General features: G+C 34.1%; 1 protein-coding gene across 2 annotated transcripts in view; it reads left to right on the forward strand.

Moving 5' to 3' along the window:
* The window catches only part of BMP2K (BMP2 inducible kinase), a 130029-nt gene that overhangs the window by 57373 nt on the left and 47083 nt on the right, over positions 1-25573 (forward strand). For both annotated transcript variants that reach the window (XM_012446959.2, XM_012446960.2), the window contains exons 7-10: positions 3466-3598; positions 12106-12209; positions 13893-13972; positions 17999-18162. In XM_012446959.2, the coding sequence (XP_012302382.2) occupies positions 3466-3598; positions 12106-12209; positions 13893-13972; positions 17999-18162 (481 nt within the window). The remainder of the gene's footprint in view (positions 1-3465; positions 3599-12105; positions 12210-13892; positions 13973-17998; positions 18163-25573) is intronic.

Below are 25573 nucleotides of genomic sequence, written 5' to 3' on the forward strand. Positions count from 1 at the left end.
TTTTTACCACAGCATTTTTTAGGATTTAGATTATATATGAGTGTTAACATTTTTTTTGAGTGGAATTTTGGTTGATCAAAATGCGGAAAAGCTGGACATAACTTAGGGTAATTACACAGTCATTTTCTGGTGTACTTTAGGATCTTTTATTGGAAATTGATATGAGTAAACGGTTTTCTAATTACAGTATAAACATACCATTGTCTAACTTCTGTATATTGAGGGTCTTTATCATTTGGCCTCTATATATCTGGATATAATTACTGAGATAGACCATGTTCGTTTCTTCTTTTTTTTTTTTTTTGAGACGGAGTCTCACTCTGTCACCCAGGCTAGAGTGCAGTGGCAGGATGTCGGCTCACTGCATTCTCCACCTCCCTGGTTCAGGTGATTCCCCTGCCTCAGTCTCCTTCATAGCTGGGACTACAGGCACGCACCGCCACGCCCAGCTAATTTTTTGTATTTAGTAGAGACGGGGTTTCACCATGTTGGCCGAGATGGTCTTGATCTCCTGACCTTGTAACCACCTGCCTTGGCCTCCCAAAGTGCTGGGATTATAGGCGTGAGCCACCGCACCCGGCTGACTATGTTTCTTTATATTTGAACTTGGTGAGAATGTTGACATCTCTTTAGAATTTATCTTATAAGTAAAACATGTTTGTGATTGTATTTAATAAACTAGAAAGAGATTATTTTAAGTGTTAATTCATGTAAATTCAGCAGTTATTTAGCCATATCTATCACAAGTGACCATATTAGGAATGGAGGAATAAAATTCTTTAGAAATAATTTTAGAATTTACAGAAAAAGTCGGATTTATTTTGTTTTGAAAACACAATGTTCAGAAAACTGTCAAGCATAATGTGTGAAACCAATGAATATCTCCTTGGAATTCCTTTCCTGGCCTCCAAATATTCTTTGATAAGGTAATAAAAAAAATCTTTAATATCTTTTTGTCTGTATAACATATATACATTCACCAAACAATAATTCTTATGGTAGATGAATTTTTAAAATTATATATATTATTTAATCAATTAAAAATAAGTGTATTAGTTAATTTGGTACTACTTATGGATCTCCAGCTTATATAACTCTAATTTGCTTTCTGCAGCATTAGCATTTGACTCATTCAATGGCTTATAAAGGTGAGGGTTATTATAATATAGAAAGCAAATTAAACTGGATCTTAATTTATAAAATGAAGATATTAGAAGAGGTGATTATGGATGTCTTTTCTGGCCTACTTTTGTGACTGCTGTTCAATTACATATTACCTGAAAAGAGTATTTCAGTAGCAGATAAACAATAGGCATGATACTTTTACTATCATTTTGAAACCATTGAAGGTTTATTGAAAAAAAAAAAATTCTCTAAGCACATGACTAGTATCCAAAATCTTAACACAAAGAAGGAGATCTTTTTTTGGGATATTTATTCCTGAGACTTAGTATGCCAGTGAAGTAGCATACTAAATTGTCAGTGATACTTTTTTAGGTGTGAATTCAGTTATATCCAGAAAAAATATTCAATTCAAATTGGCCAAGCACTATATCTTTCATCCTGCCTCAACATACTATTGAATCAGAGAGTTATGATATTGAAGTATTTAGCACTTCATATTTTGGAAAATAATTATTTTAAAAAATACTTTTTTGCTTGGAAGTTTCTGTTTTAGGTTCTTATTTTTATCCTGGGATTTAGGATGCTGATTTCGTTAAGTATTAGAAAATTCATTAGTAGGCAACATAAAGAATTGAAGAAAATTGAAGATGGTGATCCCAGCCTTCAAAATGCAGTCACTGGTTCCCTCCTGTTTCTTGTACAATTCTCACTGAGATGAATAAAAAAGGAAATACCTTCAATTTGAAAAAATTAGTATACCTCATTGTGTTCACACTTTAAGAAGCAGAGTATTTAGATTCATTTATTTTTGAAGTATACTTGCATTGTTAAAATTGTTATCTAGGAACCCTACATTATTTAGTCTAACACAAGAGAAATTTCTAAAGTTTGAATGACAAAATAAAGCTGGCTAAAATGGAGATCTCTTTTGCCTAGACTATTACCTGGACAGTGCAAAGAAAGATGTAATTTAATGTGGACATTATACCATTAATAGCATCTTTTTAAGTGCTGTTAAGGGAACCTTATGTTCAATTTGCTGTATATAAGCTGAAAATATCTTCCTTAAAGAAAAAAGCATCATAAATCTTTTTTAACCATACTGAATTGGTTATTCCTACTTCATATCTTTATAATTTTGTCATGTAATAACTTGATTTTTTTTTGAACTAACATTGAAGTTTTTAGAGCTTTTAAATTGTTTTCATTGGAACGTTGCTACAATATTGAAAATGTTCTGTAAATTACTGTTGCTGAATTCACCAAGGGTGTTTAGGTCTATTATAATCTTTATAATAATTATAAAAATTAGTGCACTTGTTAGCTGAGTTTGCTAAGTTGATATGTGGAGAAAATTTAAAGAAGGAAAGTTGATTTTTGCTAATTTTTAGATAATAAGGCTAAATTTCAGTATCGCTGATACAAGTGTATACTAACTTGGAGAATTTTAAACAATTTGGTTAGAATTGGAAATGCCCCTTACACTCTTAAGGCCTGTAGGTGACACTTCTTGGGAAAAAGTAATGATTTCTTAAGCCAAAAAACACTTCAAAAAAAAAAAAAAGCTTCTCAAATTTGAGCTGTTAGCATTTCCTGTGGTACTTTTATAGATGACATTGATATTTTAGGGTGTTTTGCCTTCATTGTCAGCAAGTAGATTTATTGGTGCTATAATGGTTTTGAAGCAATGCAAGTTACCCAGACAGAGGCCTTCCCTTTTGAATTTTAATGTAGATTACCAGGTCACAAATACAAATATAATTAGTATAATGTGCAATAGAAGTTAGAGGATTATATCTAGAAACAGAGATCTTAATTTTTATAGTGTAAAGTAATGAGGTGTGCTGAGTAAATAGTACGAATTTATTGATTTTTGTCTGATAAGTTTAAGTGTGCTGGCTAACTCATATTTGGAATCCCAGAACTTTTAAACATGTTTTATAGTGAATTTGAAAAATGCTGTTAAAGAATGAGCCTTGTACTTAACTTTGTTGGTTATATGCTAGTTATATACTAAGCATATATTTTTCTTGTGGAAGAAATAAAAGTATAATTTTTTTCCAAAAGGAACCAGCTACTTCTAATTTTTATGATACCATTAATTCAGCCAACTAGCTGAATCGATCACAGATGTGATTGAAAATCAAGGAAATTATATAGTTAAATGTCTTTTCAAAAATTAAATATATTAATTTGTGTAAGAAGTAATTTGTGAAAAGATTGGTACAGTATAGAAGAAACATTACGGCTTTTTAAAATAACGTTAGTTTTTGGTTTTTGGCTATTTTTATGTCTTGCTTACTTGAGCCCTAATGATATTCATGCTTCTTTGTTTTACAGGCACTGGGATGTCTACTCTATAAACTTTGTTTCTTCACTCTTCCTTTTGGTGAGAGTCAGGTTGCTATCTGTGATGGCAGCTTTACCATCCCAGACAATTCTCGTTACTCCCATAATATACATTGCTTAATAAGTAAGTACTTGGAAAAATATATGAAAATATTGTAAGATACTGTACTTAGGGCCTACTAGTTACATCCCTTTACTTAAATCTAGTCTTAATTTCATATATTATAATTCTGTGAAACTAGTAAAAAAATTACAAATGTGTTTAAGGACTTATATAAGAATGAAAGCAACCTAATTACTGATTAATATAGATGTTTTTAAGCCCCTAGGTAAGATTTAGTAGCACACACCAAGGCGTAATGTCAGAGGGGCTAGTCTCCTTGCGAAATAATACTTTAGTTTGGGGAAGGATAACATGGGGAGAAATGCCAGATATAGGCAATGGGGAGGAAGGCAGCTAACCACATTGTGATGTATGCAACAATCTTGCATGTTCTTCACATGTACCCCAAAACCTAAAACGCAATAAAATATATATTTAAAAAAAAAACATAGTTTTTCTTCCAACCTCCTTTAAGCTTTTTTCTTCCATTTTGATAGGTACTGTAATTTAACATTTTACATATGTACGTGGTAAAATTTGTTAAAAAAATTTGAGGAGGGGGAGTACCATTAGATATTAAAATATATTAGGGAGCTACAGTATTTAAACAGCTCCTCTTAACATGGTTTAAGTACGTCTAGCATTTCTGCTTTGTTTTCTGCATTTAAGTACCCCTTGTTGTAGCCTCCAGCTCACTGGCATAGAAAAGAGGGTCAACCTAAATATATTTGAGGTTTGTATGATGAAGATGGCAGTTCAACTTTCTCAGCCATATGTGGGCAAAAAATAAGGCTGGATCTCTATTTCATTCTTTATGCTAAAATTGCAGATAAATCAAAGATTTAAATATAAAACTAAAACATAAATGTGCTTGAAGAAAATAAGTATGAAATTATTTATAAGAGTTGAATGTGGAATTTATAAGCTAGACATTTAATCCCAGGAACTGTATTAAAAAAAGATAAATCTATTGTCATGTAACTTTAAATCGTTAAAAGTTCCCCCAGACTCATGAACCCAAACTCATAAAGTCAAATGATAAATTAGAAATATTTGTTAATCATTTGACAGATGTCTAGCTTTTATAATTTATGAGGCTTGTATAAATCATAAAAGGGTAAAAATTCCAAAAAAGGTTAAAAAGTTGCCAAAAAAAAAAAAAAAAGCATAGAAGAAATCTAGTCTCACTTGGGATTTCATTTGCTTACAGTAGTAGCATCTTATTTTCTTGTGATTAGGTTTTTCTTTTTTTCTCTCTCTGTGTGTGTGTATGCATGTATGTATGTATGTGGGAGTGGGGTGGGATTATGTGTGTTTGTGATGGTAAGATGGAAAAAATAAATATTATCGATAATTTTAGATCTAATTAGGCTGTAGTTAATTGATGCATCACAGTATATTCTATGCTTTATTTGTCCGTAAATGTGCTAATTTTAGTTTTTATCATTGCTAGTATGAATTTGATCATGTATTAATGTCTTTCAACTTATTTCTGAGAGCTAGGCAGAAATAACAAAAGGTTGAAAAAACACAAATGCATTCAAGTCAATCTGAAATTATAATAATCCTAGTATTTTACCTCCTGTCAGAGGGTTTTATGTACTTTAAAAATATTGTATTGAATAGTAAAAACTTAATAAACTAGAGATTTAAAACTATAACATATCTATAATGTAATGTGTTTTAGAAAACATTTAGATCCTTTGCAATTTTATTATTATTATTATTTTTTGTCTTCTTTAAGAGACAAGGTTTCACTCTGTGGCCCAGGTCCTGCTGGAGTACAGTGGTATGATCATAGCTCATTGTAACTTCAAACTCCTGGTCTCAAGACATCCTTCTGCCTCAGCTCCTGAGTAACTGGGACTAGAGGGATGTGCCACCATGCTGTGCTAATTTTTAAATTTTTGTAGAGATTGGGTCTTGCTATATTGCCCAGGCTGGTCTCAAACTCCTAGGCTTAAGCAATCCTGCCACCACAGTCTCCTAAAGTGTCGGATTACAGGCATGAGCCACGATGTCCGGCCTGAGATTTTATTCTTTATATTTTTCAAATGTGGCCTTTTGTGTCTTTTGCCATTTTATTTCAGTGTCTCTGTCTGTGTTTATAATATGTAATTAGTGATTTACAATTCTTTTAAATAAATCCTACATTCACAAACCCATGAATTCCTGACTTTGCTCATAGTTTTTGAATGTGAAACTTTTAGTTGCCAATTGTGTATTCATGCAATGTAGTTGTTTCCATATATTAACATAAGATAAAGTATAAGAAGATATACGTCTTTTTAGTATTAGTGCCATTTGCATCCATTTTATAACACACAGAAATTTTGAAAATGAAATAGCCATGACAAATCTTTGTTAAAACTGTATGGTTTGTGGTTACCTAAGAATTTAAATATACTTTTTCTTATTACTAATTTAGGTCAAGGGTAATTATTATTACTTACTCTTCATAAAACTTAATTTAACTATTAATTTCGTCCTTCTTTCCTGGAGACTTTTCTTCTTAAAAGTAGTGAGGTCAATTACTTAGAACTTTTCTTAGTTTCCGTTAACTCTCTACTGGTCAAGTAATGGGGCTGGCATGGGGGATGAGGAGAGAAGCACTTTCCATTTCCAGATCCAAGAGTTGAAAAGAACTTAGAGAACCGTTTAGAAGGAGAGTGAGAAGCATAACTAATGGGATTACTGCCTAGTTATGAAGAATGTACTGAAAGCTGGCTGCCTCGCTTTTCTTTTAGCTCCTGTGTTGTAAGGTGATTAAGGAAGTACATTGCAGAGATTAAGAGCAAGACTTCTAGAGCTAAACAGCCTTGGATTGTATCTGCCCTGTTTGGTATGGAACATTGGGCACCTCCATTTATTTCAGTCTTCCCATTTCTAAAAGTACCTACCTCTTAAGGTTATTGTGAGAATCCTCCTAGATTCAAGCGATTTTCCATTCTCCTGCTTTAGCCTCCTGAGTAACTGGGACTACAGGCCTATACTACCATGCCCAGCCAGTTTTTGTATTTTTAGTAGAGACAAGGTTTCACCATGTTGGCCAGGCTGGTCTCGAACTCCTGACCTCAAGTGATCCACCTGCCTCGGCCTCCCAAAGTGCTGGGATTATAGGCATGAGCCACCACACCCGGCCTTATTTTTTGTTATTTGTTTATTTATTTAGAAACAGGATCTAGCTATATTGCCCGGACTGGTCTTGACCTCCCGGGCTCAGCTGATCCTCTTGAGTAACTGGTACTACAGGTGTGAACCACTCTGCTGGTTCAATTGAGGTTAAATTTGTTTCAGTACCCATACTGTGGGAAACCAAGAATTTGCTTGCTTGTTTTTAATCCATTTAAATTTATTATAGACATTTAATAATCTCTACAAATACAGATAGGGCAGTGCAATAAATTTTCATGTACCTGTCACTCAGCCTAAGTGGTTATCAATTCATGCCCAATCTTGTTTCCTCTATAACCTCACCCACTCTCTTCTCCTATATTATTTTTGAAAAAAAAAAAAAAAATCTCAGCTACTTAAAAGTACCTTTGAAATCAAAGATTTAGATAGGGTTTCCTTGGAGGTTTTCCATCATTGACTCTGGGTTACTACTTGAATAGATGTAGAAAGAGGGCTCTGATCAGTAACTTCTAGGGGTATTTACCAGGACTATTCCAAATATATTATCCTGGCACTATTTTGTGCCACTTATGTTTCAGTTATGATTGAACGTATTATCAGCTATTAAATTTAGTTTCATTTCAGCATCCATATAATAAGGTATATAGGACATATATATATATATATAACATGTAAGTTTCTATAATAATGTCTGTAAGTTAACATATAAAAAAGAATGTTGATGCATGAAATATGGTTGGAAAATTAGAGTGGATATTTCTCATTTCAGGGAAATTAAGAGTAATAACTGGAAGACAGTAGGAGAGAAAAATGTGTCTTTATGGGGGAAAAACAAATTTTAAGCAGGAAAATTGTTTTGAGACTTCAAAGTATTTTCTTTTTAAATTTGTTGAGCTGTTAGATTAGAGATGGTGGCTTAACTTTATCTAGGCCCAAGCATGGATCCTTTGCTTTGTGTAACTTGAGGTAACTACTTTAATTTTTGGCTTGGGTCCTTGACTAAACCATATTATAATTTGGGTGCTGCAACAGCAGCTCCTTTAGCTTCTATTTTTGTTGGAATGTGCAGGGATGTTGTGCTTTTCTATGCAATATTAATATAGGCATAATTAATTCAGTTGCCTCAGACCAGTGTGTACATCAGTAGGAAATATTGTTGTAGTTTAGTCATACACTACCTTCAGTGCTGAAGCTCTATTTTGTGTTCTTAGGTTGTGTTAGTAGAATTTGTGTCAGTAGAAAGATTTACACAATTGAGTGAGCAGAGAAATATTACTTTTGGCTAAGTTTTAAAAAGTTGATTTTATATTTATAGTAGAATTAGATTCAGTGGTAATGGTTTTGTGATGATTCATGTGATCATTTGAAGTTGAGTAAACAAAGGTGTATTCTAGCCTCTCTGCCTTTTTTGTTTTGTTTCTAAACCTAATCACTCAATGCTACTTTTAGATGAACTGGACATATATATTCCTTAATCCATTTCTTTTCCCTATAGGCACATTTCGTTAATAGATGATGTGGTTTTATTGTCATGAAGTAGGAATAAGTAAAACACTAAACTCAAGGTTTAATTATTTGCAGGAGAAAATGCCTTTGGAAAAACTACTTAAAAATTGAAAGTGTCTGGCTGGGTGAGGTGGCTCACACCTGTAATCCCAGCACTTTGGGAGACTGAGGTGGGCGGATCACGAGGTCGAGAGATTGAGACCATTTTGGCCAACATGGTGAAACCCCATATCTACTAAAAATATAAAAATTAGCTGGGCATGGTGGTGCGTGCCTGTAGTCCCAGCTACTCAGGAGGCTGAGGCAGGAGAATCACTTGAATCTGAGAGACGGAGGTTGTGGTGAGCCAAGATCAAACCACTGCACTCCAGCCTGGTGACAGAGTGACACTCTTGTGTTAAAAAAAAAAAATTGAAGGTGTCAATTTCCTTCCTCCCTCCTTCCCTCCCTCTCTTCCTCTCTTCCTCTCTTCCTTCGTTTTCTGCCTCCCCTTTCTCTCCCCTCCGCTTCTTCTTTCTTTTTCTTTCTTTCCTGTGCTGGATTGCTGCAAAGGTGGGATCATAGCTCACTGAAGCCTTGAACTCCTAAGCTCAAGCCATCCTCTCACCTCAGCCTCCTGAGTAGCTGAGATTACAGGCGAGAGCCACTGTGCCTGGCTTAAATTGTCCTTGAATCAGTGTTTAGCTGTATTAAATGTGATACCTCTGCAGTAGATTACATCATTCAGTAATCCAGTAGTACATTTTGCAACCCATTCTCTTGAAGAGTTCAGTAAATTATATTATGTAAATTAAGTGCTTAAAGATGCCTTATTTTTTTTTCCTTATTCTTAATGGCTGATAATATTCAATTTACAAATATTCAGAGATAAAAATGTAGCTATGTTCTACCTGTGGGTTTTAGGTATGATCATTCATCTTTTCATACACTCAATTTAGAACCAAGTTGGAGATGGTGCACAGGAAGTCATCAGATAAAACTGTCAACTTTTTAGTACTGATAAAGCAGATTGCAGAATGAAATTTAGATCTAAAGCCAAAGGAGACTGTTCCTGTGTTCCCAACCCTCAGATTTACTAACATCCAGTCATAGGCAATGCTGGAAAATCTTAGACTTCTTCCACAGAGGCAGGCTACTTACAAAATGTGGTTTAGCAGAGAACATGTTCTTAAAATAACTTGTTCTGAAACAAAGAGCATCAGAGATTGATGGATGGAGGTGCTTCATTCTTTTTTCTAATCTAACAATTTGATAAATCACTATCTTTCCCATGGGGTAGAATGAGTTATAGTAATAGAGATCATGGTACTACACTAGCACAGTGGCTTCAAACTTTTGCGACTGTGATTCAATATATTAATAAAAAATACATTTTAGTTATGATCTGGTATGCACACCACACACAAACATATACACACATGTAAAATGAATCACATTTCATGACATATTGCTTATATTTATCATATTAATGTACTCTAATATTTTGTTCTTTGTTAAAATAAATAGTAGTTCTGACTTTGGAGTTGCTTTTATGTCACATAAATGGGATCAATATAATTAGACTAAACTGGCTCCAGCAGATATATTCCCACATGAAAACATGACCCAGGGGAATTGGAGGTCCTTGTGTTTGCTCATAAGATAATATCAATTCTACCTGCAACCTGACTACCTCAATCATTAGACGATATGGTGTGCTTAACTTGAGAGACAGAAATACTTATACCTATTATAGTTTAGGACACCAAATCTCAAATTTTTTTCTCCCTCAGTGCTTCTCAACTGCCATGAAAAAAACCAAGAAAAACCAGGGCTGCCTGAACTATCATTTAATTCCTCTCTGGATACTTAAAAAGTTTTTCTTGGATTAAGCCAGGTCACCAAAGAAGTGTGTTCTTATACCATACCTCTTTCTTTCACTGCACTGCATTTAGGCCACTAGTCTACACTGATAAGTGTTTAAAACGTGACCCTGTGTCACTCACTGCTATTCTTAAGGATGTTGTTCATTTTGTGTGAGCTATCTTTAGAAAGACTCAAGGGAGAATTTGCCTTCTAGCTTTCAGTATCACAAATAGTGTTTTTCCCGAGCACCTCTGTGGTTCGTGTAACGTATCATGTTGCCATATATGTGTGTGTGTGTGTGTGTGTGTGTGTGTGTGTGTGTGTGTGTGTGTGTGTGTGTGTATATATACAGACAGCTAGAAAATGGACAGCAAACTTTGGGCCTGTGTTTAGGACCAGATCATATGTAGCTTGTAACTGACCTCATTATCCTATTCATCTCAACCCCCAGCCATGATTTTTCCATCCGTTTTACATTTCTTATATATTTAAAAAAATCTTAACAGTTTTGTGTGTCACTTCAAGTTCTTTCTAGGACTAAATATTTGTAATTAGCTATTGAAATTAGATTTTAAAAGGCAAATAAATTTGTTAGAATAGAAAAATAGGACTATCCATTTGTGAATTTGATAGTTTTTTTTGTGATTTATTTGGTTTTGAAAATTATCTGAGTATTTATTAACAGAATGTTTAAATTTATCCCCATTTTATGTACTATTGCTATTTTAAAAACATTTGATATCTGTTGGTATGAAGATAAAATAAACTTTGTGGATTCCTCAAATCTTTTCTGGAATGAATTTGAATATAAAAACTAGCAAATATTAGAATTAAAATGTTTTTAGCTATTTCAATCTAGCAATGGTGATAAAAATGATAAAAAATCAATTTTATAAGTGATGTATGTTAGCATAAACATATAAAATCAAGTTATATGCAGAGTTTTTGTATATTTTACACTGAGCTCAGAATCTCTCAAATAAATTATAACTCTCCACATAACTGTATTTTTAGCCAAAATAAATCTATCATGTCATTGGAAATGTACATTCTTTATTCAAAATATTACTTAAATTTGAAGGGAAGATTTAATTCATTTTGATTTACAATTTTATTTAACCCATTTACATACTTAGACCTCTCTATCCATTAGTTTATTAGCAAACTTCAGAATATCATCTAATGCTGTAAATTTTACATTTTAAGTAGTTTAAAAAGGATTTAAACATTATAAAAACTTAGAGTTAATTGATGAGGCAGAGATAGACTTAGTCTTAAAAGAATATGAATCTTTTACTTATGGAATTGAGTGTAAATGTCAACTTTGTGAAATTTAGAATTAAAAATTATCCAAGAAATAAGAGTACTAACAAATAGTAGTGGCCATTTTGGTAGCAAAAAGATCAGGCATTTCAAGCCATCTGTAAGGTTGTTTTGAAATCTGTTCACAGAAATCATAAAACTCTGCCCATATTTCTGAGCATGATATGGATAACATGTTAAGATACAGGACTATGGTGAATGTTTTTAATATCAGAACAGGAAGAGAGTATGCTTTGGGAAAACGATAGTGCCAATCCTTTAATACTTTATTAGATTATAATGTACACAATTTAGCCTTTTCTCAATGATTCAGGATTACTTAAAAATTAATACAGGTATTTTAGATAATAGTAAGAATTATTTTGAATAGAATTATCTTGAAGAACCTTTTTACTATGGCCCTCGAACTTTCTTGAATAATTCTCCAGTGTTCACTAAACCCACTTTTTCTTTTGTGTCACTTTTTCAATAGAATAATCATATTTGTCATTCATACTTCTAGTGTAGAGCTGTTCTGTGACTGATCTACCCTTAGCTTAGGATAATGCTTTACTTCTAGCAATTTCTGCATTTTCTATAGGCATTAATAAAGTTCACTAGAATCATCACTGATCTTAAAATGGAACAGAAAATAAATATTTTTTATCCTTATAATGTGCCCCTAAGTAGTATAATATGTATTTCATAAAACTTCTTAACATTTTGATCTATTCTTGCAGGGTTCATGCTTGAACCAGATGCAGAACATAGACCTGATATATTTCAAGTGTCATATTTTGCATTTAAATTTGCCAAAAAGGATTGTCCAGTCTCCAACATCAATGTAAGTAGTTTTTCAAGAAGGATATGGATTTAAAATTCATTTTATCATATGTGAATACATATACTTTCAGAGCTACTTGTTTTTTGTTGTTGTTAAAAAACAAAGTTCTTTGTTGCATGATTGTGTGTTTGACTGTATTGTTTAAAAGCTGTAGTATCCAAACTATGCACTCAGGTACCTTGTGCAGCTGCAGAAGACTCAGACAGGATATTTTGCATTTTTGAGGAAAACACAGTGACATCTGTCTGACCTAGCACAAACTGATTTTATTAAGTTATTTGGGCCTAACCATCTAATAAACAGGACTATTAGATTTTTTTTTCTTTGACATGTTGTAAACAGTTACTGAGACCCTAAGCACTCTATTAACTGAGTAAGTTTGGGAAACACTGGATGTTGGTATAAAGAGCACGGGCATTGTGAAATGGGAACTAAACAATGTGTATGTCTGGATATAGACAGTGGAGTAATAGACAGTGGAAGCTTAGAAAGGTGGGAAGTGGATGAAGGATGAGAAGTTACCTATATAATGTACACTATTTGGATGATGGTCACACTAAAAGCCCAGACTTCACTATTATGCAACATATCCTTGTAACAAAACTGCACTTGAAGGCTCTTAAACTATAAAAATAATAATTTTAAAAGCACAGGCAATGTAAACAGAAAGACCCAGATTCAGTTTTGTCTTTATCAGTGGCTGATTTTGAATCTTTTGGTAAGTTACTTTAATGTCCTTTTTTTTTTTTTTTTTAAAAAAAAAAAGCAAGGATAGTAATGATAAGGATTACATGTAAAACCCAGTGCCTAGTTCTTGGAAGGTACTCAGTTGGCAGTAGTATTATTCAAAAGCTTTGAATTTTATTCACTGTCTACACAGTGCATTTAACTACTTTAAGTGAATTGTCTATGGCAAGTCTTTGTCAGTTTTAATAAAGGTCTCTAGAATCATCACTGATTATAAGCCATTCTTGACTTTGTAAAGATCATTCTGGCTGACTTGTTTCTGTAGGGTTTCCTTTATGTATAACTTAATCTACCCCACTAAGAAAAAAGAAGGAATGTGGTGACTTTCCTTTTTTTTTAAGCCCTTGTTGTATTGATGTAGTATTTTCTCTGTTAAAGCTGAAAGTTTTGCAGTTCTAAAAGTAGAAAAGTAGATTCATTTGACATTTGATTAGGTGTTGAGCTTTTTATTTAGCAAGTATGTATTGAGTATCTACAATGAACTTAACATTGGACATAGACAAATGAATAAGGCTTCTGCCCTAATTTTTCAGGCCTTACATTCAGTGTCTTGAAAATTATCTGTAGTATGTAGAAAAAACACTTTATTCTTATCCTTGGTGTTTGTTGCTTTTTGCAAAATGCAAATAGTCCTTGATTTACAAGTGTAACATAATGTTTGTTTTTACTCAAGATTTACCCACTTATACATGGATACAATGGTATCTTTTGCTTATTTTCCAAGGTTTCTGTGGCACATGAATATGAAAGTGACATTTGTGTAGCATGTAGTGATATTTGCAGATTAGCTCTGGCAAATATATGTGAACAATTTATAGGTATGTGATGTGAAAATAATATGGAGAGTACTTGTAAAGTTCAATAATATATCCATAGTTTAAAAAAACTTTCTGCAATTAAAAACTAAAATGAAAAGTTTTTTTTTTTTCTTCCAAGAATTCTTCTATTCCTTCAGCTCTTCCTGAACCGATGACTGCTAGTGAAGCAGCTGCTAGGAAAAGCCAAATAAAAGCCAGGTAGGCAAAGCTATGCTAAAATTGAAAAGGCATTAAAAAAAAAGATAGGCCTTGTTTTTAATCTAGCAAATGTAATTGATTAAGTTTCATCTTCACCCACAAAAAATGTGTTGATTATTGCATGTGGTATAATTGAGATAGCAAATATAAAATAAGTTTTTACAAATATTAGATAAAGAGTTTGGCATCATCTCACTGGAACTGTTTACTCAGTGACAAAGAAGTGATTGTTTAACTGATGATGTTACAGCAGGTCTTTTTTTGTGGGGGCGGGGGTTGTAATTTTCATCATAGAGCAACTCTGATTTAGGAAATAGTATGTTTTGAGTTCACAGATGGTATGTTTATTTTTTAAATTTAAGGAAAGAAAAAAATAGCTCATACAGGCAACTAGAATATGTGTGTACTTTGTAGAATTTGTAATGAGTAGTTATAACTAGAATACTTTTTAAGGCTGGTAAAAATATGTTTTCAATCTTATTTTTCAAAGTATTTGTTATTAAATAATTATTAATTATAAGTTTGAACTGTATTATGTAGGTTAAGACTGAATCTGTTAATGATTGATTTTTTTCCCCTCATACTTTTTTGAATTTAAAAGTAAATAAGCAGAATTGTATCTTAGATTATGAGACAGGTATAATATTACATTTAGGAAGATTTCTTGGTCACAGCATTTTTGTATTGTATGTTATTTATACAAAGTTTTATTTCATATACAATACAAAAATGTATTTGTTCATATGCTTTTTATATGCAAGATACAGACAATTGAAACACAAAGAAAAAAAAGCAGTTTTTATTTCTAAGGAGTTCACATTCTAATTGACAAGTAAACAGTTACAACCTGGTAGGTATCAGGCTACTTTGAGAGTGTGGAGGAAGGGAAAGTCTAGGAGCAGAGAAAACAGGAGCACATAAAGAATGTTTTCCTGCGGGTGGGAATTGCTGCGCTCTTCTTTGAATGATGAATAGTCAATCACCTGGAAGGGTGGGGAATGAAACTATAGCAGGCAGGCAGTTTAGGCAGGAATGGCCCTTGTGAAACTGCAAGCCTAGGGCAAAATGGGACATACACAGGAGTAGTGGGAAATGAAGCTGGAGAGGTAGATAAATGCCAGTCATGAACAACATTGTTTATATATCATGCTGAGAAATTTGGACTTTGGCCTTTAGGTCAGTTAATTTTCAACCTTCTAGTCAGTTCTACTCATTGAGACTTGGTTGTGACATGTGTTGTAAATGATCTGTTACTTGTAAATTGTTAATATGTCATTTGTGAATGACTTATTTTAAAAAATGGTATTTTAAGTACTCTAAAAATACCTTCATTCACTTGAATTTCAAAATGTTCTTTTGAGAAGAGATGAAGGAGTAAAATTATATATAACTTGGAGGAATCCAGCTTGAACAACTATTGGTCTTACCTATGACATAGGTTTAATTAGCATCCACTGTTGAGTGGTAATTATGAATTATTGTAGGATTTGTCAGTTGAATTTTATTGTAACTTCTGTTTTTTAAAATAGTAAACAAATCTTTGAGAAGGTAGATTTTTAAAAAATAGCATAAGTCAGCTGAACAAGAATGATGATTTGATTATCTTTTCACCATAACACAAGTTATAGCTATATAATTACAAGCCAATGAAATAGTGCTATTAAAATTCATAGTGTTTATTTATAGTATGTTAAATCTGAACATTATATATATTAAAAAATAAGGTTGTCAGTATAAATTTACTCTTTATGAATATTTAGTGAAAACTTGAACAAATCTATATACAAAGCTGAATATTAAAAAATTAAGATGTTTTTCATGTAAATAGCATATTTTGGGAGGAGAAATCATTTACTAGCTAGTTTCATTACTCACATGTTTTCAAAAAGCTCCTGTGGGTACTCAGCTGCCTTCAATCTGTTGTACTCTCTGTCTTCTTAAAAGGCCGCTCTCATCTCCCTGAACTTTGCATCTGCTCTTAGTATAGGTTAACATGTGAAATTTAGCTGACACACGTCTTAAAGATGGAGACTTTGAAAATCACTGACCTGGCAGATGGAAACATTGAAGGATTTTAAGCAGGAGAGTGTGAGTCTGAGTTTTAAGAAAGCTATGATGATTTTGTTCAGGTGATGGTGAGGAGAAAAGAAAGGAAGCAGAAAAAACAGCTCTGTGACTGTAGTAATAGTGCACATGAGACTGTATGGCAGTGTTGTAATAATTACTGTGTTTAACTTCAGTCAATTTTGTATCTTCCCTATGCCTAAACTGCCTAGGCATTTTTTTCGCATATATAGAATGCCTGGTTTCTTTGTCACTGCCTAATGAAGTCAAACTTATTAAAAAAATTTTAAACCCCAGTTTCTACCTGAAGACTTCTGTAGCCAAATTAGATTTACAGTTACATCTCTATAAACTCTTGACAGCAGTAGCTTAGCACTCACAATTTTTACTATCTTATGTATTATTACATTTCCACTAACATTTGCCCTATTTTCCTAGGTATACTATAAATTCTTTGAGGACAGGGTGCTGTGCAGTGTTTTGCTGGATATCAGTAAATGTACAATACATATTATTGCATATTAGTAAAACAGGAGACATTAGAATGAACAAAATACACAGACTTTTAATATGCTTCTTTTGCTATGCCTACGTGTGTTGTGAATCTCTAAAGGGGGTTTAGATCAGCAACAACGCAACATCAGGTCTGGCCTGTACTAGCCTGTGCTAGCCACTTCATACAGAATGGATAGTTAAACAGAGACATTGTGTACAATATTTCCCCCAAATTACTTGAGCTTAGGGAGTACAGCATTGGTTGTAATGCCCCTTCAATAATTTGAAGTCAATAAATACTTGATTATCATGAAAATAAGATATAATTGATTATATATATATAAAAGACATATATAACTATATATATGTATATATTTCAGTTTTCATGACTTTTGCCATCCCCATCCCATCTAGAGCATAGGTGTTATTTTCAGAAAATAGAATACATATAATTCTAAGGTCTTTTGATTCAGTGTCGTGTTTTTTTCATTCTCTTGAAAAGATAGTTGTTAATAGGGCTCCCTCTTGTGGTACTTACAGATGTTGGGCAATAACTGAATCTGTGCACTTGATAGATGCAAATACAGCAGATGTGTGCTTGATAAATCATATGTTTGTAAAATTTTAAAGTATTAATTTACTTGAAAATGTGTGAGGGATTTAATAAAGAGATTTTATTGTGAATCCTTTTGGAAAGTGAACATATGGTCATATTAACAAGTATTTGAGTTTTTGTACTGAATTTATAGAAAGCAAGTTGATAAACATAAAATATTTTACCTTTTTTTAAAAAAAGAAAAGCAAATGTCACTGTCTTCTCAAATTATATTTATTGTCTCTTAATTTTTAAACTGTGTTTACTGCTTAACCACCCACATCTGGGGCCTAAACTAAGTCCTAGTGGGATATATTTTATATAATTTCCATTCTGTGTTCTAAGTAAAGCAAAGGTAAAGATTCAAGAAGTTGAATGTGAGCAGGTGGTTCCACCTGTTAAAAGTTTTGGCTGCTTTTGTTTAACATGTCCTAGGCCACAGTCTTTTCTTCTTTTATGCCTTGAGTCCAAGTAAAGGGAGATTATTTCTTGTTGTTTCTTATTTTTATTTCTCTGACAATTTCAGAGAATGGCTCTCAGTTTCATCCAAATCCTTATGAAAAGGTTTCTGTTTACTTCCTTTCAGTATCATTTCATCTCCTTAAGAGCAGTTTCTGGGACTATATTCTTTTTCTGCCAGTTTCAGTAGCAGACTATGAATGATTGTATACTGTTTTAAGGAAAATGGTTACTTTTATTTGTTTTCCTATCTTTATTAAACATTTAATACTTGAAAATTAGAAGAAAGATGAGGATTAATGTGATTATCAATAATAGTTAAAATGCACCTGTTGAGTTGGATGCTTTATAGAACAAATAGTAAATGAGAAATAATTCCAATATTTAGAATGAAATATATTCTTCTCTTGTAGAATAACAGATACCATTGGACCAACAGAAACCTCAATTGCACCAAGACAAAGACCAAAGGCCAACTCTACTACTACTGCCACTCCCAGTGTGCTGACCATTCAAAGTTCAGCAACACCTGTTAAAGTCCCTGCTCCTGGTGAATTCGGTAACCATAGGCCAAAAGGTAATAGAGCCCTGCCAGCCTCATTCTCTTAAAGGTTAATGTAAATAAACCTTTTATTGTTTGATTTTCTAGGGGTATAAACTACTAGTAAACTTAATATTATAAAGCAGATAACATGCTTTCGGAAACTTTCTACTGATGTCTAATAAATTCAACTGGTTTCCAACAATTCAATTGTTGTAGGCAAAGGGAAGATACTGGCAATTTAAAAGTATGGTTCAAAAAACTCACAATTTTCTTTGATACTATAAATACAAAGCGTTATCCCTAGAATCATCAATTAGTTGGGTTTGAGGTTGAGAAAAAGTTCAAAGGTACGGAGAAAGTCTATGTTACATGGGAAAGGAAGAAAGCTGAAACACTAGTCTTACAAAGTTATATGTCTTTGTATTGTACCTAGAGCCTTGGTGAAGGACTGTCTTGAACCATATGGACATTACAATATAAAATTTACCTGAATTTGAGAAAAATTTACTAAAGTGTCTCCTAAGCATTATGGTATAGTGTGGTACTTAAAAAATAATTCCCCCCAAAGAAATATCCCTAACATTAGAGTAAACTTATTTTCTCAAGGTTCTAGGGGTATAACCTGAGGATTTACCTTAAAGAAATCCTGTTTTGCACTTTATTTCGTAATAAATCTGTTTTGTTTTAATGTTAAAATGTTTTTAATGAGGATACTCTAATGGTTAAGAGCATACATTTTGAGTCTCATGAACCTGATTTGATTCCTATTTCTCCCATGTTTTTAGTAATATAGCTTCTGAAAGAACTAGTACCTATGTTAATAGGATTATTGGGAGGATTAAATGGCTGTTTAATGTGATACCTGATACATGATATGCCTTTAGTAAATGTTAACTATTAACTGTGTTATTACTATCAAGTAAAGTATATGTTCAGGAAAGGTAATGTTTTTATTTGTTTGTCTGTTTGTTTATTTATTTATTTATTTTTGAGATAGGGTTTTACTCTGTCACCCAGGCTGGAATGCGGTGGCACTCCATGGTCATGCTCCTGCATTTGTGCCTCCCAGACTCGTGATCCTCCTACCTCAGCCTCTTGAATAGGTAGGACTATAGATGTATGCCACCATGCCTGCTAATTTTTTTTAATAGAGAGAGGATTGAGTCTCCTTATGCTCCCTGTGTTGCCTAGACTGGTCTTGAACTTCTGGGCTCAAGTGATCTTCCCATCTTGGCCTCCCAAAGTGCTTGAATTAAAGGTGTGAGCCACTGTACCCTTTGTGTTTTATCTGGCATATTGCTATGATAATCAAGTACAATAGTTGGAGGCGTATTCCATGGAAAAGGGAAAACAATGTGAATTTGAAATCATTTGTATTTAGTTCCTATTTCACCATTTCTTAACCCCACTGTTCTCTTAGTAAAATAGAATAACAATTACTTTTCCTGTTGTGAGGAGTAAATAAGATGTGGTATCTGAAAATTTTGTCTCATAGTAAACATTCAATGTTCGTTTATCTTTTTTATACCTTTTTGGCTTGGAGATCCTATCAGTCTTATTTATCATGCATTATGTCCTCCAGCTGAAGAACACTAGAAACACTCTTGTAGTTGAACAAGTTATATTTATTTATTACTTCCATTCAGATCTGGGGTGTCTCAGGAAGATGGTACTTGAAAAGACATATTAAAGGATTTGGACTTGTTTTGGGTAATTTTAGAGACGCTTTAAGGAACTGGGAGGCCGGACATGCTGGCCTGTGCCTGTAATCCCAGCACTTTGGGAGGCGGCAGTGGGAGGATCACTTGAGGCCAGGAGTTTGAGACCAGCCTGGGAAACATAGTGAGACCCCGTCTCTACAAAAAATAAAAAAATTAGCCAGCCATGTTGGTTTATTCCTGTGGTCCCAGCTACTCAGGAGGCTGATGGAGGATCACTTGAGCCCAGGGGTTCAAAGTTATAGTGAGCTGTGATTGCGCCATTGCAGCCTGGGTGACAGAACAAGACCTTATCTCCAAAGGAAAAAAAAAAAGTAAGGCTTTGTTGTTCTGTATTGGATACTGTCAAGAAGAGGTCATACAAAACTGGATGCAGATCATGCTTGTAATCCCAGCACTTTGAGAGGCCAAGACAGGTTGATTGATTGAGACCAGGAGTTCAAGACTAGCCTGAGCAACTTGGCAAAACCCGCCTCTATGAAAAAAATACAAAAATTAGCTTAGTGTGGTGGTGCGCATCTAGTCTCAGCTACTCAGGAGGCTGAGGTGCAGAGGATCCCTTGGACCCAGTAGGTGGAGGTTGCAGTGAGCCAAGATATCGCACTGCGGCTTGCCAGCCTAGGTGACAGAATGAGACTCTGTCTCAAAAAAATAAAAAAAGAAAAAGAAAAGAAAGGAAGAGGTGTTACAATATGTTTAGGTATCTTAATGTAAATTTTGTCTAGGAGGAAGGAAGCTAAAGCCTCAGTTGCTAAAGATGTTAAAACATTTTAGGGATTTGGACAATGTTCAGTGTTTTGTCTTTGTTCAGACATGATTTTGAAGTGGTCTTGTTTTGATTCATCAATGTCATAGTGGCCTTGTCTAATATCATATGAGATGATATTCAACAGGAGAGCACCAAGACCTAGCTGTGAGTGCCAGGCCTACTCCTGATGTCAGGGGCCGTGTTTCCCTTTCTTACCTGCTTTCAGCTTAAGTTGAAAAAATCTTCCTCTTTTTCCCCTGATATGTGTATCTTTTTTTTTTTTTAAACAGTTCTTCACCCTTGAAAAATAATACAAAAAGTAACACATGAGTATTGTAATTTAAAATACTCAGACTATACAGCAGTTTTCAGAGAAAATGTAAATGTCTCCCTCCATTTTTCCCAGAGTTAACCAGCAGCAGTTTAATGTTCATCTTCCCAGACCTTTTTTATGTTTTTACATGTGTGTGTATATATATATATATATATATATAAATAATTCATATTGTATTTAAAATAAATGGAGGCTGTACACAGTGGCTCACTCCCTGTAATCCCAGCACTTTGGGAGACCAAGGCTGGTGGATCACTTGAGGCCAGGAGTTTGAAACCAGCCTGGTCAACATGGCAAAACCCAATTTCTATTAAATATTCAAACAATAGCTGGGTGTGGTGGCGTATGCCTGTAATCCCAGCTACTTGGAAGGCTGAGGCACAAGAATCACTTGAACCCACGTGGTAGAGGTTGCAGTGAACCAAGGTTGTGCCACTATACTCCAGCCTGGGCAACAGAGCAAGACTGTCTCTCAAAAATAATAATAACTATAAGTAAATAACAAAATAAAAAAAAAATGGAGTCATACTGTACATATATATTAGTTTATTTTCATGCTGCTGATAAAGACATATGGAGTTGCAGTTCCATATGACTGGGGAGGCATCACAATCATGCGGGAGGTGAAAGGCACTTTTTACATGGCGAGAGCAAGAGAAAATGAGGAAGAAGTAAAAGCTGAAAGCATCAGATCTCATGAGACTTATTCACTATCACGAGAATAGCACAGGAAAGACTGGTCCCCATGATTCAGTTACCCTCTCCGGGTGCCTCCCACAACACACGGGAATTCTGTGAGATACAATTCAAGTTGAGATTTGGGTGAGGACACAGCCAAACCATATCATTTCACCCCTGGCTCCTCCAAATTTCATGTCCTCACATTTCAAAACCAATCATGCCTTCCTAACAGTCCCCCAAAGTCTTAACTCATTTCAGCATTAACCCAAAAGTCCACAGTCCAAAGTCTTATCTGAGACAAGGCAAGTCCCTTCCACTTGTGAGCCTGTAAAATCAAAAGCAAGCTAGTTACTTCATAGATTCAATGGGGGTACATGTATTGGGTAAATATAGCCATTCCAAATGGGAGAAATTGGCCAAAAAAAGGGGTTACAGGGCCCAAGCAAGTCTGAAATCCAGTGGGATAGTCAAATTTAAAAGCTCCAAAGTGATCTCCTTTGACTCTAGGTCTCATGCTGATGCAAAAGGTGGGTTCCCACGGTCTTGGGCAGTTTTGCCCCTGTGGCTTTGTAGGGTACAGCCTCTCTCCTTGCTGCTTTCACGGGCTGGTGGTGTATCTGCAGCTTTTCCAGATGCATAGTGCAAGCTGGAGGTGGATCTGTCATTCTGGGGACTGGAGGATGGTGTGCCTCTTTTCATAAGTCCACTAGGCAGTGCCCCTAGGGACTCTGTGTGGGGACTCTGACTCCACATTTCCCATCTGCAGTGCCCTAGCAGAGGTTTCCCATGAGGGGCCTGCTCCTGCAGCAAACTTTTGCCTGTGCACCCAGGCATTTCCATATATCTTCTGAAATCTAGTTGGAGTTTCCCAAACCTCAGTTTTTGACTTCTGTGCACCTGCAGGCTCAACATCATATGGAAGCTGCCAAGGCCTGGGGCTTCCACTCTGTGAAAGCCACAGCCTGAGCTCTATGTTGGCCCCTTTCAGGAACGGCTGGAACAGCTGGGACACAGGGCATCAAGTCCCTAGGCTACACACAGAATGAGGATCCTGGACCTGGCCCATGAAACCACTTTTTCCTCCTGGGCCTCTTGGCCAATGATGGGAGAAGCTGCTGTGAAGGTCTCTGACGTGGCCTGGAGACATTTTCCTCATGGCCTTGGGATTAACATTAGGCTCCTTTCTACTTACGCAGATTTCTGCAGCCTGCTTGAATTTCTCCTCAAAAAGTAGGTTTTTCTTTTCCACTGCATCATCAGGCTGCAAATTTTCTGAACTTTTATGCTGTTTCCCTTTTAAAATGGAATGCTTTTACCAGCACTCAAGTTACCTTTTAAATGCTTTGCTGCTTAGAAATTTCTTCCACCAGATACCCTAAATCATTTCTCTCAAGTTAAAAGTTACACAAATCTCTAGGGCAGGGGCAAAATGCTGCTGGTCTCCTTGCTAAAACATAACAAGAATCACCTTTGTTCTAGTTCCCAACAAGTTCCTTATCTCCATGTGAAAACACCTCAGCCTGGACCTTATTGTTCATATCATTATCAGCATTTTGGTCAAAACCATTCAACAAGTCTCTAGGAGGTTCCAGCTTTCCCACATTTTTCTGTTTTCTTCTGAGCCCTCCAAACTGTTCCAACCTCTGCCTGTTACCCAGTTCCAAAGTTGCTTCCACATTTTCAGGTATCTCTTCAGCAATACCCCACTTTCTACTGGTACCAATTTACTGTATTAGTTCATTTTCATGCTGCTGATAAAGACATACCCAAGACTGGGAACATAAAGAGGTTTAATTGGACTTACAGTTCCATGTGGCCGGGGGCCTCAGAATCATGGTGAAAAGTGAAAGGCACTTACATGGTGATGGCAAGAGAAAATGAGAAAGAAGCAAAAGCGGAACCCCCTGATAAACCCATCAGATCTCATGAGACTTATTCACTATCATGAGGATAGCATGGGAAAGACCAGCCCCCATGATTCAATTACCTCCCCCTGAGTCCCTCCCACAACACATGAGAATTCTGGGAATACAGTTCAAGTTGAGATTCTGGTGGGGACACAGCTAAACTATGTCAACATATTTCTCTGCAACTTGAATTTTAAAAAATGTATATTTTGGAAAGCTTTGTTTGTCAGTACATACAGATCTGTATAATTTTTAATAAAAATAAAAATAAATAAAATTTATTTTTTGGAACTTAAGAGACTTCCAAAAAATAAAAATAAATTTTATTTATTTTTTGGAACTTAAGAGACTTCCAAAAAATTAAAAAAAATAAAATTTATTTTTTGGAACTTAAGAGACTTCCAAAAAATAAAAAAAAATTAAATTTATTTTTTGGAACTTAAGAGACTTCCTCTAAAATTCATACAGAAGAAGAAGATTTTGGATAGGAAGTCCACCCCATCAGACCTATTAAGCAGCATAAGAATAAACAACTCAGTGATACAAACATGGGTTAAAAAGAAACTTTGGCATAGTAGGTTTGGTGGAAATTTACACATTTTGATTTTTGATTATTTCATTAGGTCATATTATTAAAATTGTTATTCTAATAGGTTTTCATTTGCTTATTTTAGATTTTTTTGAGACAGTCTCTTTTTGATAATAATGATAATTTGCCTGTTTCTCTTAAGTATTTATCATGCTTATTGGTTTTTATTATTTTATTGCATTAGCTAGATCCTCTGGGCTAATATTATGTAGTGGTGAACATTTCTGTCTTGTTCTAGGGAGACTGGTTTTGGCATGATATTTGCTCTCCATTTCTATTTTTTTTTTTTTATCTCATTGATGAGGTTTTCCTTTATTCCTAACTTACATTTTCTAAAATTAGGTATAGATAGCTGCTGCTTCTTGTTTTTTTTTTTTTTTTTTTTTTTTAGTATTTCTTAAGATCATGTAATTTTCTCCTTTAATATATTATTTGTGGCATTAATACAGTTCTGAATATTGAAGCATCTTTGCTTAGATAGGCTAAACCTTATTTAAAACTTATTTTTATTTTTGGATAAACTCATATCCTTATTAAGAGAGCCTTACCTTTGCATTCTGGAATATTTTATGAAAAAAAAGCTAAGCTCTATTTCTTTAAATGTGAGCTTAACTGAATTGGTACATGTTGTAGAGTTAGAAACATGATCATATTTTCAACTTATTTGAGTTTTACAGATTTATTCAGATTTTTTACCTTTTGAGTTTATGTTTGTAATTTATATATGTATTTAAAAATGATTTTATTTAGATTTTCAAATTTATTTGCATAAAATTGTAGATAGCATTTTTAATTACTTTCATGTCTATAGTATGTTACTTGTCTCATTGCAGTGTTTATATCTTCACTGTTTTTTCTTGATGGGACTTGCCTAGAGCTTTATCTCTTTTATTGATCTTTTCAAAGAACTAGAACCAGTAGTCAGACTGTGGTTTTATTGATTAACTCTGTTGTTTATTTCACTATTTCTTTATGACTTTGTCATTATTAATTTATTCCTTCTATTTTCTTTGACTTTATTTTCATTAGTTTCCTTTTTTCTGTCTTGTTAGTTTTCACATACACATTTAAATGAAAAAGTTTCTTGTGTAGTACCAGCGTTTTGTTCCACAGATTTTGATGTGTTGACCTTGTCTTTTAGATGTGATTTCTTTTTTAACCTATAAGTTACTTAGGGGGCTGTTGTTATTTTCAAGGAGATAAACGATCCTAAAGGCTAGAAGGGTAGGGGGAAGTGAGGAGTATGGAGAGATTTACTAAAGGATATAAAATTTCAGCTAGATAGGAAGAATAAATCCTAGTGTTCTATACTACTGTAGAATGACTAGTTAATAATATTTCGTATAATTTCAAATAGATAGAAAGAGGATATTGAGTGTTCCCAACACACACAAAAAAATGACAATGCTTGTGGTGATGGTTTTGCTAATTACCTCGATCTGATCACTGTACATAATATGTATCAAA

This window comes from Aotus nancymaae, unplaced genomic scaffold, assembly GCF_030222135.1.
Source record: "Aotus nancymaae isolate 86718 unplaced genomic scaffold, 86718_ANA_hifiasm-v0.15.2.pri h1tg000006l, whole genome shotgun sequence".
NCBI classification, from domain to species: Eukaryota; Metazoa; Chordata; class Mammalia; order Primates; family Aotidae; genus Aotus; species Aotus nancymaae.